Source organism: Eptatretus burgeri, chromosome 4, assembly GCF_056783735.1.
Source record: "Eptatretus burgeri isolate ZD-2024b chromosome 4, Ebu_testis_v1, whole genome shotgun sequence".
In the NCBI taxonomy this organism is placed as follows: domain Eukaryota; kingdom Metazoa; phylum Chordata; class Myxini; order Myxiniformes; family Myxinidae; genus Eptatretus; species Eptatretus burgeri.
In genome coordinates this window covers 107,207,620-107,226,072 of record NC_140964.1, presented here as the reverse complement: position 1 = coordinate 107,226,072, position 18,453 = coordinate 107,207,620, and the positions used below count along the sequence as shown (strand labels likewise).

The 18,453-nt window shown below is 42.6% G+C and overlaps 1 protein-coding gene across 5 annotated transcripts in view; it reads right to left on the bottom strand.

Annotated features, from left to right (window-relative positions):
* CCDC47 (coiled-coil domain containing 47) overlaps window positions 1-18,453 on the bottom strand; it is a 100,497-nt gene continuing 82,044 nt past the window's right edge. For all 5 annotated transcript variants that reach the window (XM_085879625.1, XM_085879624.1, XM_085879626.1 and 2 more), the window contains 2 exons: window positions 11,987-12,154; window positions 1-554 (listed from right to left, as the gene is read on the bottom strand). In XM_085879625.1, the coding sequence (XP_085735751.1) occupies window positions 474-554; window positions 11,987-12,154 (249 nt within the window). In that variant the 3' untranslated portion in view covers window positions 1-473. The remainder of the gene's footprint in view (window positions 555-11,986; window positions 12,155-18,453) is intronic.

Below are 18,453 nucleotides of genomic sequence, written 5' to 3'. Positions count from 1 at the left end.
TGATTTTTCATGACCTTGTAATTAAACTTTATTTCTTACATCCTTAAAGCTGTTCAGTCACACTTAATTTACTCATGTAAATCTATTCATTTTCATCATTTTGCATTTTGCATTTTACTTCGTAAAATTTATTATTCCAAAACAAAGATGATATTTTCATCAATTAGTTTGATTCTTTGCAGGTACTTTTCAAAACACCATGCACATGCAACATGTAAAAGGTTTCAACTCCAATGTGTCGGCTCAAAAAACCCTGACATCTGCAAATGGTGTACTGGCACTCCAAAGGAGTTGTAGCAGCAGAATTACAACTTCATAGAGACGTGACCACAGAGGATAATATAGAAGGAGGGTGTAAAAGTTCCAATATTTCAAACATGGGTGAAAATTGTAATCCACAAGGCAATGTCCCATCACAAATAATGTGGACACAAACTGTGCTTGACAGTACCAGCTAAAAAGGGTGCAGCCTCTCACATCGCTTTCACTTTCAACTGCTTCATCTTGATCTGCTTCCGTTCGAGCTTCTTTTGATCTTTACGAAGCTGTGCTTCCTGCAAGGGACACACACCCATTAATTACCATGCCTAAGTGGTTGCATTGTTGTCTCATTCAGAAAGATGAAAGTAAGGAGTGAAATAATTAACAAAAACTCACAGAAAACCCTTTTCCATTGTGCGAGTTGCACACAAATTGACGCGTGCTTTATAAAACTATTGTTACGTGGAAGGGTTGGATCAATAACTAGATTGTGGCAAGTATAGCATGGACCATGTGACCACAAAGCTTAGATTACTCTTGAAACAGGGAACATGGCAGATGAAGTCATGTAAAATGTGCACCGAGGAGACAGTGAGTGTTAAAGTTAAGACAGTATAGAGCAAGTTTGTTGCGTAAAACCCCTTTTTTCGGGCGAGGCCAAGTGACGACTTGGTGGCTTTGCACCATTGATTGTTTTCAATGCATACAACAGGCCAAACATTAACGGTTGCCCAGGGCAACCAAAATTTGGTGTCGGGCAACCATACTAATGGCTTGGTTGCTTCGTCAGGCAACTTCGTTATCATGCCATGAACATTCATAATTACAATATTGAATACTGGCAAATACAACCCGTCGCATCGCTGATGGGAATATTAAGGCGGTGGGGTGGAATGAGGGGGAGGCATGAGGAAGGGGTGAGGAAGGGTGAGGAAGGGTGAGGAAAGGAGCTAGGAAGTGGGGGAAAGCGAAGAAAGGAGGGTGGGGGTCGAGCGAGGCCTCACCACATGCTATACACTCTTGGGGGGGGGGAGGGAGGGAGCGAGGAGGATGGGCAGAAGAGGGGGGAAGTGGGTAAGGGAAGGGGGTGTTCTGGACATGCATTTCATAGGGGGGCACTTGAGGGAAAGTACGAGGGGGGACAGGGGGGATGGTCCCCTTGTGCCAGTATTAATACAGGATTGAACAAAATTGGGTATGTTAAAACAGCACATTCAAACGGGTCACACGAAAAGACACCCGGACACCACCCAGAGACATCAGTGCGGGGTGGAGGGACTTTGGGAGGAGGCAATCATGAGGGAAGGGGAAGGAAAGTGAAGGAAGGGCAGTTAACTTCAATTGTCGAAAAAGCCACGCCAATGCTCGTGCCTTTATTTCATTTCCACAAAAACGATAAGCTCTAGAATCTCTGAACCTGAGACGAATTGCGGAACCGATCCGACTGCTGAAAAAAAGGTTTCATTTGTCCAATGTACACATTCTTTAATATCCCTTCTTCTCCTCAAACTCCAGAGAGTTGTGTGGTTGTGAATGGATTTGTGAGAAGGATAGTGTGAGGGGAGGAGAAGGGAAGGCAGTGAGAGAAGGAAATGGAAGACAGTGAGAAAGGAGGAAAGGGAGGGCGAAGCAGTATGAGGGGAGGGGGACGGGGAGGGAGCACGAGGGGGGGGGAGGGAGCATGAGGGGAGGGGGAGGGTGAGGCAGCACGAGGGGAGAGGGAGGCAGTGTAAGGGGAGGCAGCGCAAGGGGAAGCAGCGCGAGGGGAGGCAGCGCGAGGGGAGGCAGCGCAAGGGGAGGCAGCGCGAGGGGAGGCAGCGTGAGGGGAGGGGGAGGGGGAGGCAGCGCGAGGTAAGGGGAGGGGGAGATCTTTTGTGTGAATGCTTGCGAAGATGCAAAGGTAATCTGAAAGGCAGTGTGTGTTGTTGGTCATCTCCAAATGCGGGTTTCAGAAAGTGGAATGGAGTCCTGCCAGGTTTGAAAGTATCCACCTCCATTTCAGTAAGGGATCATGATTCCTGGACCAATTTGTGAAGCATTCTTGTTCTCAAAGTTTTGTTCCGAGGGCTTTTGAGGATGGTCACCGAGCCCTGGACGGCTTCCAACTGCAGTTTGTTTGTAGCAATATTCCCAGGGATATGTGTTTTTAAGATCTCTCTAAGGTTCTTTTTTAATCATTCCCATTGCTCCAATGATCACTGGAACAATTTCGGTGGTCTTCAGCTTCCAGGATCTTTTCACTTCATTATTGAGATCTTGGTATTTGGTCATTATCTTGATTTCTGTGTTTTAAGGCCAAAATTGCTGGGTACCGACGCCTCAATTAGCCATGCCTCATTTTCCTTTTTGTACCTCTCTACTATATCCAACCGCAATGCTTTGCTTTCTATGTTCACGCTCGATGGGATCATTAGGTTGTACGTGAGCATTACTTCCTTGTTTTCAGTGAATGCTTTTGGTTCACGTTTCCATGAGTTTTCTGGAACTGGAAAATTGAGACTTTTGCAGATGTGCCAGTGGAATACTCTGCATACCTTGTTGGGCCTTTGTGTTCCGACACAAGTTTTTACATCCTGATAGGAGGTAGCTCGTACTTTGTTTCTACCTTGCAGAACCTATCCTTGTCTAATTGACCCAGTCCTGCCATATTCTTAAAGCCATTGGTGTAGTGTCCTTGGTCTTGGGCATTTATAATGATTTTTTCCCCATCCCAGTTGGGCTGACCTCTTTTGAGCCATTCCAAAAAGCCTTTTGTCTATTACCAATCTGCCCAACTCTTTTTTAACACCTTCCTGCTCTATCATTTTCCCAGTTGTTGGTGTATATCTGTTACTTCATTTAATATTTTTATTTTGTCTTTTTGCAATCATTGGGGCTGTATTTGTTGTTCTTTCAGTTTCTTATGTAGCATCTTCTCTTCAGAAATTTTATGCGAGGTGGGTTATGGGTACCTTCTCTGGTTTGTTGTCTTTGTGTTTGCTTACAAATTGGATTTGGTATTCTGTTGCACTTTTCATGTATTCAGCCAATCCTACAGTTGTCATTCTGTGTACTTGGTTGAGCTCAATCAGGCCGCTACTCCCTTCGTCTCGACAGGTACATTCTCTCAGGATGCATTGATTTTTGTGAAACATTTTCTGGTTGGTGAGTTTCCTTGTTTTGACATCCAGTTTATTGATTATGATTGTGGCCAGTTTATTATTCCACAGCTGTACAGGAATAATGGTATTGAGAGTTGGTTTATTCCTTTGATTTTGTTCCTTGGAGAAAGATTGCTATGGATCTGAGGTTTGAGGGTCAACATAAGAGGAAGTACTCAAGTTCCCCCTGAACTCCTAGTCCTGAGGCCAGCGAGCACGGATATCTCCACGCACAGGTGGGTTGCTAAGCAACCAAGAATGCCAGTTGGTACTGCCAATCCTGGCATGGCTTCACGACTTCATGGGGATATCTTACCTGTGAATGGCCTCACCAAGGGGGGTCTCGTGCCCTCAATGCACACCAGATTACTGCCAAGCCATACAGTGAGTGTGTGCTGGCGAACAGGAGCAAATTACATGGGGTAGAACTTCCCGGCAAGCACTAAGGGCGGAGTATGCTGGACCAACGGAGGTAAAAACACGTGACTAACTGGGTACATTTATAGCAAGCAGGTAAGGCAAAAGGATACGCAAATATTTACAACTACCAAATACAAACCGTCGCTTCACTAATTGGGGGGGGGGGGTTAAGGGGGGGTTGCGAGCGGAGGGAGAAGCGGGAGAGCGAGGCAGAGAGGAGAGAAGGAGAGGAGAGGGAGAGGAGAGGGAGGGGAGAGAGAGGAGGCAGGTGGGAGGGGAAGCTTGGAAGGGGGGAAGAGCTATGCCTCACCAAATGTTGTTATACTATACCAATTATCCTATGTAGCGTGAACGTCAAAAACAAAGCGTTGCGACCATATATCATATTTAGGTACAAAAAAAAGAGAAGGCAATGCTTATTGAGGTATTAATACCAGTGATTTTGGACTAAACGATGCAGAAATCAAGAAAACGACCAAACACCAAGACCTCAAGAATGAAGCGAGAAGATCCTGGAAGCTGAAGAATGCCAAAGCTGTATCAGTGACAGCTCGACCAATAGGAATGATGACAAAGAACCTCACAGAGATATTAAATATAGGGCAAAACCCCTGGGTGCTCAACTGGGAGTGGCTGGACAAGAAAACCAGGCAACCACTGGGAGGCGTGGATGACCCACAAAATATATAATGGAGACGAAAGTAAATACCTATGGATTTTTTTTTAATGCCATGAACAAACCTTGGTACATAAGAGGTGATAAAGGTTGTGGTCAAGTTTCATCGGAATTGTGTGTGGTTTCAGAAAAGAAAGGAAATACATATTTTTGGGAGCTCACGTATGACCTAATGTATGATCCAATGTAACCTAATGTATGGCCATAGAACAAAGGGGTTCTCCGGCACCCGTAGACCCCAATTTTTTTTTAATGCCATGAACAAACTTTGGTACATCACTGGTAGTGAAGATGGTGATCAAGTTTCATCGGAATTGTGTGTGTAGTTTCTGAGAATAAAGCAAATGCATATTTTGGGGGCAAACCCCCTCTCTCCAGAGACCCTCCGAGACCCCAATTTTCTTAATGTCGTGAACAAACTTCAGTACATCACGGGTGGTGAATATGGTGGTCAAGTTTCATCGGAATTGTTTGTGTAGTTTTGGAGAAGAAAGCAAACACATATTTTTGGACCAACCCCCCTTAAATACCCATCGAGCCAGATTTTTCTCCTGTCATGAACAAACTTTGGTACGTCATGGGTGATGAAAGTTGTCGTGAAGTTTCATCAGAATTGTGTGCATCGTTTGAGAAAAAAAACTAAATACCTCCTCTCCCCCCCCCCCCCGCTCCGTAAACTCCCTCTGTGGACCCCATCAGCACCCATTTTTTTTTTTTAATGCCATCATGGGTGATAAAGGTTGTGGTCAAATTTCATCGAAATCGTATGTGTAGTTTCTGAGAAGAACTTGCAAGTACAGTATTTGTGGACGGACGGACGACAAACCATCCCATAAGCTCCCAGGAACTACTATATTGGTGAGCTAAAAAACATCCCTGGGAATATTATTACAAACGAACTACATTTGGAAGCTGTCCAGGGCTCAGCGACGATCCTGAAGAGAACCCTCAGCACAAAACTTTGAGAACAGAAAACTTCACAGCTTGGTCCATGAAGCGTGACACCTTACTGAAATGAAGGTGGGTGCTTTGAGCCTGCCCTGGGAGGATTCCATTCCACATTCTGAAACCAGCACATGGAGATACCAATCAACGAACACACACACACACACACACACACACACACACACACACACACACACACACACACACACACACACACACACACACACACACACACACACACACACACACACACACACACACACACACTATCGGCAGGTTGGAGTCAGTGTGATTACTGACTACAGTATGTACTGTATACAACCCAGAAACCTTCAGTAGTTTTCACCGAAAAACAACGTTACATTTCTATAGACATTTCAGGGAGATGTTCACAAACATTATTCTTTATAAACAGCTGCGTGTGACAGTTGGAAAAAAAATTGGCTTGGTAATTTAGAAAACATGTTAATACGGCAAACGGCTCAGAAATCGGCTGAATGACCCTCCACAAGATATGGGATGAAACTTTTCCACAACGACACCCGTAACAGGCATGGCATATCCACACACCCGCAGAGTCTGTACAAATCCAAATCTATCCATATGTACCACATCCGTGTGTGCTGTATACGTACCTCTACCTCGTAGCAACTGTCGACTGCACATCCCGATCAGGACACAAACTGTACTGTACAGCTCAGTAAGTGGCTTCAGCAGTCAAACACTCCAACGGAACGCATGGCTGGGCAAGCGATGACCAATTGCCATAGATAAAACTATGCACCCAGAAACGCCCATGCAATGTCCGAGTTGGACAAATCAACACTTTGTGAGGGAGTCGGAACTGCTGATACTTTAAAATCTGAAGCTTACATATTCTAATAATGCTTAGTGCAATATTCTCTCGATTATTCAAATATGCAAATTAAATAAAGCCACGAATGCTGGTGTCTCCAGGCATTTATAAGCACTGCAATATACCCAGCGATTCATCGCTATATTGTTGTGGAAATGGGCCCTTAGTGGGTTATTAAATATAGGATTAGCCCAGATTACCCCTTAAATGCATGTTTAGCCAGGTTGTTTGGTAATCGGACGTTACATGTGTGTCGGGAGGTGTAGCAGGCTGTCCAGTGTTCATACAGTGGTGGTGTACCAAGAGGCGTCTTCTTTTTTCCTTCCCCCCTTCTAACGAGCCCCTACCCAGCGCCCTGACAGAGTCAGTAAACAAGACGTGCCGGCAACCCATTGGCGGAGAGCTGCTGCAATCTCGAACAATGGACCAATCAAGGGTCCCCAGAGGCGGTCCCAAGAGGTCCGCCCCAAAAGGCAAGAGGAACTGCCTGAGTGAGTCTGGATCTGTTTCGTGAAGAGTGACTCGACGAGCTGTTCCTCCTCGGCCATGGATCCAGCCTGCAGGACCTCCACAGGTTCATCCTGAGTCCAGTCACGCAGCCTCTGACTGTCTTTGCTCCCTGCATGGCTCGACATGTCTTTCATCCCGTCGATCCACCTGCAGAGTCCAACACCAAGACTTGGCCTAGTCTGGTGTGCAGGCCAGGCCTGGATTCGCATACTGGACCTTGTGAGAAACCAGCTGGAACATACCATAGATCTTCCTCTCCGGTGCCGTCAACCTTATGGGGGCTGGACGTGCCAAGGCTGGTGCGCGAGCGGTGCCGAAAGGAGTGCGTCGCCGCCATCTTGCCACGCGGCGTGCTCAAGCTGGGTGCTCAAATCCGTTGATATCGGCTTCTCACGAACCGCATGCATGTCTTCGACACTTTTCCTCTCGTCCATGAGGCATCACCAAGTACTCTGTGTCTTGTCTGCATGTGGCCAGGCCTCAGGTTTATTTCGTAAGGGCTCCCTTCGAAACCCGTATCCGTAGCTCCCTAGTTAAGAGCGGGTTATAGATGAATGATAAAGCTTGTGAATGCTTTGCTTGTGTCATGTTACCCGATGTGTCGCCAATAAATCTGGCTGATTCATATGAAAGTTGCCACCTCAAATTTATTCGTGCCACGCTGAGGAACAATCCGCTCGATTTGTATATAAAACCAAATGGGCTACGGACTGTGGCAGACTTCGCTCGGTCTCTGATCAAACCCAGTCTGTAGCCGGGGTCTATATCCCCAACTGGTAAGGCCCAGGTGTACTTTGGTATCGCGATCTGAGGCACGTGACCCGAGACCTGTGCCGAACAAGCCGGCGTTATAACCCCTGAGACGGCGGTGCTGTCAAGTGCCGTCGAATCTACAACAATATTATGAACAGGCATTCAAAAATATGAGTGATACAAGTGAAAAAAAAGTATCGTAAAGAAATCGTTGTGGCCTGTTCCAAGTCAAAGCATGGTTGAGCAGGCCAAAAAAACATGGTGGCTTCAAACCCCAATGAGGTTACCCAGGAAACGCCTTAAGACCCCAGACAGTGAGGTGGTCGAGTATCACCTGATGAAGGATAAAATTAAATAAGGACGTTAATTATCTTCAAAAGGGGTGTTTTAATGTACCAAATCACACAATTTTCACTCCTGCACTTCCTTGGAGTTTTCTTAGTATGTATGCAAAGTTTCAGGCTGCTAGGTTTTACAGTTTTGGAGTTATGGAGGAGACTCACTCACTCACTGCATTTTATTAGTATAGAAGAAACAAGACAGCGCAGAATTTACCTGTTATCAATAACTTACACAATTGTACCTTATATAAGCATGACAGGCACCACCAGAAATCATTCCTAAGGAAGGTTAGAAAGCGAGAGAGAGAGAGAGAGAGAGAGAGAGAGAGAGAGAGAGAGAGAGAGAGAGAGAGAGAGAGAGAGAGAGAGAGAGAGAGAGAGAGAGAGAGAGAGAGAGAGAGAGAGAGAGAGAGAGAGAGAGAGAGAGAGAGAGAGAGAGAGAGAGAGAGAGAGAGAGAGAGAGAGAGAGAGAGAGAGAGAGAGAGAGAGAGAGAGAGAGAGAGAGAGAGAGAGAGAGAGAGAGAGAGAGAGAGAGAGAGAGAGAGAGAGAGAGAGAGAGAGAGAGAGAGAGAGAGAGAGAGAGAGAGAGAGAGAGAGAGAGAGAGAGAGAGAGAGAATTACGAGGTGTCTGCGACCTCTTCAATACGGTTCAGAGGAGAGAGAGCGGGCCAGATGCAAGAGAGGAGAGAGGGCGGAGCAGACGAGAGAGTGTGTGTGTTGCATGTGTGCGCGCTCGCGCGCAACTCAAGTCCTCAATTATATAAGGCCCTTCACTAAACTAACCGTGTATTCGACATGAACAAACTTACCTTGCTCGATGCTCATGTGTTCACTTGTAAAACCAAAACAAGTTACAATTGCCGATTAGAATTGTGTTTGTGCGAAATGACAAGAATTCGTTTTGGCAAGATATGTTAGTCAGCTTGTATGTTTTTTTTATTTTTTATTGTCTGTAATCACGTATAAAAAATTCTGCAGAGCACAGTTATCATTGGAAATTTTTGTAACTTCGCATATCAGAGGCCTATAGAGGTCCCTTTCAGTGCACAAAATTTTGAAGGTCAAGGTCAAAGGTCAAGGTCACTTTGTTGCAAATCAGGGGAGTCGACGAAACCCTTATTTTTTGAGTAATTTTGATCGGATCGTCTTCAAACTTCATGGGACTATAGTTCATGGTCTGGCGCTCAGCTGATTAATTTTTGGTGGCGATTGGCCTTGACCTTCATGGTTAGCGCCTCAGGTCAAACATATTTGACCCCAAGGTCAAATTTTCAAGTTTTAGGAACCACATCGTGTAGTACCTCAAATTGAACACCTCGATGAGTGCTTTCTAGATATGTCAAGCTTGAGACATTATGACGTCATTTGGTGACGTTATGAGGCAAAAGCATATTTTTCATGGTTACTCTGTAGAACGATTCTCATCGGAATCTCTCATAAGCAGCTATTCCTCAAGGAGTCGCTCCTGGTGGATAGCAGCTCTGTTCACCTCAGTGTGACCTTAAAGAAGTCACACGTGGTCACCTTTTGGCAAGATACGGGTCACCCTGCGGGTGACATTGGTTTATTTCAATTGTTGTTCAAATGTATGTATGACCCAAATTATGTGTTCATTAAAAAGATTTATTTGTTATTATTACCCTGGCCTGAGAAGAGGGTTTGCATTTGGGTCAATTTGTTTGTCTGTCTGTGTTTGTCCGTCCGCACAGAACTTTCGTGTTTTTCTCCCCAACCACTTGTCAGATCGAGAAAAAAAAATTCCACCAGGAGTGACAACTCATGGAGAATGATTTAACGATAATTATGACGTCATAGGTCATGTGGTATGGTAGCCATGTTGGAAAAATGGAAAAACTTTGGATGTCTGTATCTCTGAAACCGAACCAAAGAAAAAATAGAAACTTGGCACATGGCAAGTCCTCCATGTAGGGAATAAGTGATATTTTTTATGTCAGAGGTGCCTTCATTATGATGCCATAATTGCATATGTAGAACGTGACATCCGATCAGTATGAAAAATTTTGAAGGTCATCTCGGGATAAATTGGTCTGCACAAAAAAAAAATGAGGTCATCGGTCATGTGATTTGGCAGCCATATTGTTTAAAATAAAATAAAACTTGAAAAATCTTCTCTGAAATGGCTGAACAAAACTTTACAAGTATGACCACCTATCTTTGAGGAACAAGACGTTCACAGATACGATATCATAGGTCACATGGTTTGGCAGCCATATTGCATTTACCCTAAAACCTATAAAAAAAAATCTTCATTTCCAGAACGGCTGGACATAGAGGGGAAACTTCACAAATGTTCCCCAAGCCTTGGGGATACCAGGGTATTCATGAACAATTGATGTCACAATCCACATATTGGATCGAATGAAAATTATTAAAAAAAAAATTCTTGAAGCACTTCATAAATCATGTGAAACTTTGCAATTATGATCTGGTCATGATGTGGAAGGCATGTTTTAAATTTCAACCTGATCAAAGACATGGTTTGGCAGCCAGAGTTTTTTTTTTTTGAACTTGGTGCTTTATCATTTCTTTTTTTAAATAAGGCTCACTTGGCTATGCCTGGATGGGTTTGAGGGAAGATGAGCAGCAGCTGAAACCCAAATCCTATCCAGGTTCCTCCTGATGACTTCATCTTTGCTTTTTGCTTGTTTGGGTTCCTTCTGACGATGCCATTGCAGGACTGTACACCTATTTGGGCTTCCATTTGATTTGAATTTAATTTATGTTGATCTCATTCTGAATTCAATTGAGTAATAATAAACTTCATGGGTCAGGGTCCAAGTGTCCGTTCAAAGCAGGGTTGCATCAAAGCGGGACATCTTGGTACCCGGTCATCACTGCCAGCAGTTATAAAGTGGCAGTTCTAGTTATGTCTATTATTAATTACGTTACACACCAGTACACAAACACCACACAAAATATGCAACACAAAACTACCCAAACACCACCCAAAACAAGTCCTGGTGAGGGTCTGCAATCTCTGATGGCTCTTTTTCTTCTTATTATTATTATTACTACTATTATTATTGTTGTTGTTTGTATAAAAAGCACATGCATCAACATAAATAATTGTTTGAAATAATTTCACAGGAGAAGAAAAATTGTGAACTGAGGTGAACAGTTTGTAAAACGTAGTTATGCTGCATGCTATATCTAGGTTTAATACGAGTGAACGGAGGTTATGTTTTCACGCATTTTTTTGTCTCTCTGTCTGTCTGTGTCTGTCTGTGAGGAGAATATCTCAAAAATGTTGTGCATGGATTTGTCCGAAACCTGGTGGACAGGTTGGGTGTGTGATAAGGATGAATTGATGATATTTTGGTGAAGCTCTGATGCAGATCTCGCCTATCAGTGGCATAGTAAATGTATACTGTTCATCCTGGTGGAGGTATGCACTCCACCGAGTTCTGGTCTCGTCATGCAAGTATGTTTTCTGGAACATTCTATGTAAGGGGGAGGGGTGAATAATTAATGACATTCAACCTGTGCCAAGCGAAATTTCATTTAATCTTGAGCGATCATTTTCAACATCCGAACCAATGATGAGTCAGAAAAGGCCGTCTCCATTTGGGTTTGCATCTGCTAAAAGACAATGTGGTGTTGAAGCAAACCCCAAGAGTGTTCCTGCAGATAGAAAGGATGCTGAAGGAGATTCTCTTGTTCATCTGCTTATACGAGCACTGTTTGCCCTCTCCCATTTTAAAGCTATTGATGTGTATAAGTATCCATTTGTTGCAGTGAAAGCTAGTCAGGAAATGAGTGAAGAAAAAAAACAAAAATAAAAAACAATGATTGCATTTTTGCCCCAGCAACCAAATTTAGAAATTGTTGCCCAAATATGACTAGGACCCCCCCCCCCCCACGCAAAGAAAAAAAAAGAGTTGGTGTCGAGCACTGGATATAAGCAAATATAAATGAATATAATAATGTTATTCTAAAATAAATCCAGCAATAAAAATCAGTATAAAACTCCAGGGCAGGGAGGCCCCTGAATGTGAATAAACATCGGCTGGAACATTCATTTCCGATGCAAGTAAAGCCAATGGCAAGTAAGGAGAGAGCCAACCTCGAGTCGACGTTGTTTCTCCGGATCTTCCTCATCCATGATGCGTTGCTTTTCCGCACGGCGTCGCTCTTCACGTCGGGCCTGGGCCGCCTCCTGCCGCTGAGCATGCGACAGTTTTTGGTAAGCCTCAGCAACACGTGCACGATTTCGTTCAGATTTCAGCTTTGCCTAGGCATGGTGGATGTAGCAGACAGGGAATTACATGTTATTAAAATGAAATAAAACAGTAATCTCATGAAAAACAAACAAATACATTCCATGTACTGGTTATTGGAATTGAAAATTAGTCATAATGGGACGACCGTCGAGCCACCCATGCCCCGCTCCAAACAAATAAAATAAAGGGCGCTGTTAATCAAGGCATGCAGGTAGAACACACTGCTTTGGCATAACATAAATTTTTCATCCATGCCATGGCTATTCAGTCCAAACTCCCACCGGTGACATTATGTGCTTGTGTGTGAATAGTTCACGTGGCAGAGGAGTATCAGCTTGAGCTTGAATACTTCGAAAACTTTACAGGCATACTGGCATGTCTTGTTACTGTTAGTCTGGATCCATTAATCAATAGCCTGCGTAGCATATAGTTAACAATGTCATAACAATGAAAAAAGCAATTTTGAGACAATCCGATTTAAACCATGTAAAATAGTATGAAATGTAGATATTTTTTATTGAGAAAACTATTAAAGTTTAGAAATTTGTGTAAAAATGAAATTCCATTCTGGCCAAATGGGAACTGCAGGTTAAACCCTTTAAGGGGAAATGTAGAGTTTGTATGACAGTTAAGTTTTTGAGGGTTATAATCAGCTTGCACGATTTACAGTTTTCATTTTGTCAGGTGCTATTTAACGTGAGGTATAAACAAAGAAATGAAAAACCACTCGGAGTGACAACTTGGTGAAAAGGAATGGCACTCCGGAGAGAGCATACTTCCGCTCGGGTGAATAGTTTACATGTTGTATGCCACTGATAGGTCTGATCAGATTCCGGATCTTCAGGCCCTGTCACACCTTGACAATTTAGCCAGCGTATGCCTGACGTATGCAAAATTTGGCTAAAACGCTGGCACACGTCGAATACGTTATGGGTAAGTTTGTATACGTTAAGAGCATGCTGGCATACGTCGTAGTACGCTGGCATACGTTGTCATATGCCGAGGTGTGAGACAAATTTTCCATGCTTGAAATTTTTCGACGTATGCCAGCGTATGACTCACACGTTTCGCATACGCTTGGCCATAAGTTGTAGGCATGTTACGCGATCGTTAACACACGTCGACACACGTTACTTGTAAGTTACTCATAAGTCGAAACACGTCAAGGTAATGGTTAGCGTCAGTGTTCCAGAACCCCTGGCTTTTTTTTTTCTTCGGTATGACTGATGTTGACACTTTGATTTCTAGTGCGGTTATGATTTAAATCGGTTATTGTTATTATTTTATAACCACATTAGAGTGGTAGCCTATTAATTATATTATATAACGTGCCAACAACTTATGCCAGCGTATGTGGAACGTGTGTAATACGCCGAGTACGTCGAGAAATTTTCAACATGCTGAAAATTTCTCGACGTACTCTGTGTATGACGACGTATGCCAGCGTGCTCTTAACGTATACAAAACTTACCCATAATGTATTCGACGTGTGACAGCTTGGTTCTGCAAATTTTTCATACGTCGGCATACGCTGGCTAAAACGTCAAGGTGTGACAGTGGCTTCACACTTCGATGTCTAGTGCGGTTATGATTTAAATCGTCGAGCAGCAGTCTATTAATAGCCTACGCCACGTGATCGTCAGCGATACGCTGCCGCGCTATGCATAAGTTAGACTATCGTTGGGCATAGGTTGTGAACGCCAACAACACGCTTAGCATTCGTTGGTATAAGTTATCTATATGTGATTGAAATGTTCTGTGTACCTTACTAATACGTTATGCATACGTCCAACACGTTATTATACACCCAAAACTTAAAAAAACATCAATAGTTAAGCGTATGCCAGCAGTTTACATACATTTTGATACCTTGCCATATGCTGGCTAAAACATCAAGGTGTGACAGCCCCTTTAACCAAAATCAAATCGGCTTCTTCTTGTCACCTAACCAACTCTTCCACCTCGTTTTGTCACAAGTCGTCCACAACTTTTAGAAATAACATGCTATACATACATCGTTTTGGCCCCGTATATCAATGTAGAAGAAACACCTAAAAAATTCTCGAATCTGGATCCGGATTCAGATATTCACCAAAATCGAATCAATTAATCCTTGTCACACACCAAACGTGTCCATCAAGTTTCATCCGACAATTTTAGAACATCGGTCAAAGGTCAACAACCAAGGTTGGATTTTCAAAATCCTCAATTTTTATCAGATTGACTTGAAATTTGAAGATGATTTATATTTCAGGTCACTGAATTCAACGAGCCAATTATTTTTGAGGTCTACATCAACCAAAAGGTCGTAGACCAAAGGTCAACAACTAAGGTGGAATTTCTACGATCCTCAATTTCACCTCATTTACTTGAAATTTTAAGAGGATTTGCATACCAGGTTTCTGAATTCAACCACCAATTATTTTTGAGGTCAACATAGGCCAAAAAAGGTTAACATCAGGCCAAATTGCTAAAATTGTCAATTTTCATCCAATTGACTTGAAATTTGAAGAGGATTTGCATATCAGGTCACTGAACTCAATGAGCAAGTATTTTTGAGGTCAACATAGGCCAAAAAGTCCACATAGTCATTTCTAAGATTGTGAATTTTCATCCATTTAACTTGAAATTTGAAGAGGATTTGTGTATTTTGTCATTGAATTCAACCTCCAATTATTTTTTAAAGTCAAATTTGTTTTATGGATTTCACAAGTATCATGCTATGCATGACTATCTTTATTGTTTGCTTTTTGTTTGTCTGTTTGTGTGCAGGTTGTCTCAAAAAGTTGTGGATGGATTTGGATGAAATTTGGTGGACAGGTTGGGTGGGTGTGTGACAAGGATGAAGTGATTAGATTTTGGTGAAGATCCGGATCCAGATCCGGCAACTGGAAAATTTTAAGCGATTCTTCACCATTTAGAGATAGGGGCAAAAATGATATATCGCAAGATATCTCAAAAGATTGTGGACTGATTCAGACGAAACAATGTGGACAGGTTGAGTTTGTGAGATGGACGAATTGATTTGATTTTGGTGAAGATCCGAATGCAGATCCAGAAACAAGAATTCAATTTTTAAATTGATTCTTCACCACTGATAGATAGGGCCAAAAAAAATACGTAGCATATTTCAAAAAGTTATTGGCCCCAATATGTTCTAATGCATCAGGCATTGCGTGGCGGAGGATTTGATATGCATCGAGGTCTAAGTGAGGGGTGGATTATGAAAGCAGATCACACAAAAAGGTTAAACAAAGCAATGCCCTGCAAAAATAAAATTGCACATTTTCAGCGGATGAGACACCTCCCCGAGGCAACTACCGCATGGCACCGTGGGGCCCAAAGGTGGAAATGTATGTCCAATTGATGTGTTAGATTGAAAGCATGGGTGCTTTTACCAACACAACAACCAAGCAGCTTGGAGAGCGCTCGTCAAGTGGCATAAGCACTCAAGAAAGTACTCCAATGAAACTGTTGACAAGGCATGGTTGGCTTGGAAAGCGATTAGCGATTGCCGATCCATCATATTATACACCTCGTGGAAACGCCGGAATGTCAAAATATGTCTGAATTTGACAAAATATGTTAGTCAGCTTGTATGTTTTTTTTATTTTTTTTTTGTTTGTAATCACGTATAAAAAATTCTGCAGAGCACAGTTATCATTGGAAATGATAACTTTTGGGATATCCCATAAAAAAAAATATCCCATAAAAAATGGGATATCCACTTTTTTAGAGGTCGTAACTGCTACTAAGTTCAATTCTGGAGCTTAAATTTTGTAATTCGGCCAAGTTTAAGAGATTATGGCATGTGTGGAAATGAAATAAAACCACAAACGCTGACGTCTCCAGGCATTTATAAGCATTGCAATGTATCCAGTGATTTGAAGATATGAACATAAGGCCTTCGATGATACGAGTGAGGAAAGTGAATTTTTTTATCATTAATAAATCATTGCGACCTGTTCCAAGTCGAGGCATTGTTGAGCTGGCCAAAAAAAGAAAAAAGTGGATTAAGATCCCCTCGAGGGAGAGCGAGGTGTCCGAGTGCACCTGATAAAGGATATAATTATATAAGGTTGTTAATTATCTTCAAAAGGGGAATTTTTAATTTACCCAAACACCCAGTTTTCATTCATGCACCACCTTAAAGTTCTCTTTGAGTGCAGGCAAAGTTTCTAGTGGGGGCAGATAACAGCAATTTTTGAGAGGAATCGTGCAAATGATGATACAAGCATCAAATTTGTCACATTTGTTCTCCAGGGGATTCTAATCAAATCTGCCTGATTGGCCATTTGAAAATCCAAATTTTGAGAAAAAAAAAACAAAAAAAAAAAACTTAAAAAAGTCAAGATCACGAATCAATGTTGGATGCTGGCTGAGATTGGTGAATGTTTCAGAAACATCATCAAAGACGTTCCAAGTCTGCCATTCAGTTTTCTTCCCTTTACCGTGGAAGGCAGACATGACGTCACATCTGACATAGGGATCCCTCTAGCTTTCTCAGGCCCTATTGCAGAAACTACCTCATGGACTGGAATCCATCGTGCCTTGGCTACTTGGCCAAAGGCAATCCACATGTTCTCAAGACCTAGTTCCTGTAAGGATGGCTGTACAGATATTGCTATGACTAGTACGTCCGTGTCATTAGCCTTAATGATAATGGACTTGCTACCATCCGTCGTTGCATCCCTGGCGTGTACAAATATTCGAGTGTCAGCTTCTTCATGACAACATGGAGACACAGCATACAGTGACTTCCTTGTGTTGCTAATGGCATCTTCTCCTTTTGTGACAATGACTGTGCTTGTCGTCTGTGTGTCAAACATCTTTTCCGCAAGGAAGTGAAACAGCTCAGTCTTGTTGCTGTCATCTCGAAGAAAGCTTCTCCAGTTACTTGGGGTTTACTGGTTCCTGTCACTCTTCTTCTGATTCCTTGCCCCCTTTTCGACCTTGCCTCGGACTTCAGACTTGACTTCTTGTACACATCAAACAATACGTCCACCCTCTCGTACCTGGCACCATCGGATTCCACCTTTGGGATGATGTCTTCTTAGCATAGTCATCAAATATCTTTGAAGTGCGTGGAGGTAGGGCATTGATAAGTGCTGAGCCATCAATGATGACTGCATCTCCCCTTGGTTCTCTGTCTGGGATGTTCATTTGCGCTTCAAGAATTTCAGCCAGCTGTGACTTCAAATTTTTTTTAAGTTTTTTTTTTTTTTTTCAAATTTTTCAAAATATGGATTTCCAAATGGCCAATCGGGCAGATTTTATCAGAAAGCCCTGCAGAACATAAATGCCAAATTTGATGCTTGTATCATAATTTGCACGATCTTTCTGCAATCTACTTCACTATTCAGGCCTCTAAGTTTCATGGTTTTGGAGTTATGGAAGACAGACAGACAGACACACACACACACACACACACACACACACACACACACACACACACACACACACACACACACACACACACACACACACACACACACACGCACACACACACGCACACACACGCGCACACACGCACACACACGCGCACACACGCACACACACGCACACACACATACCTGCAAAGACAACATGGAAGATCCAAATTTTACAAGTTTGTAAAATTTCTGAGCCATAAATTTACTACTAGATTTTTTTTGTTGTTGTTGCGACAGCGATTACATTTGCTTAAAGGTCCCCTGACATGCAAAAGTACTGAAATTTCATTTATATATGTCCTATAGGAGTTTTTCATCGTGACTTCAGATCTGACAATGTTTTTTCACAATACTCATTCTTTAAAATGTAAAATTAAAAAAACAAACCTTCGGGAACACCCCTAAAAATTCTCCTGAACGGGGCGTAACCCACATGATGTCAACTACAGGATTACAAAGGCTACACATAAATTACTCGGGTTGGTGGTCTACGTGATTCTATTAGCTTTCTGTGTTTCCACATTTGATTGGTCGACTCAATCGCTTCGTTAATTTCTGCTTTAAAAAAAAAATCGAACATTTGCTTTTGAATAATGGATGGCATGGACTTTCATTTGTCTGGTAACGACAGTGAGTGTGAGAGACATGAAGGATTTTGGTCTGAATCACATGGAGAATTGTCGGATAACACAGTTGCGGGAGGTGAAGTTCAGGCAGCTGGAAATGAAATACCGCCTTAGCAGTTTGAGCCCGAAGCAGGACAAGCAGAGGAAAATGGCGATGAAATTTCCGGCGTTCATTATGATCGGGAGGACATCGAAGGAAGACTTGGCAATAACAACTGGTTAGACTAAATCCTATTCGTAATTCAATAATGT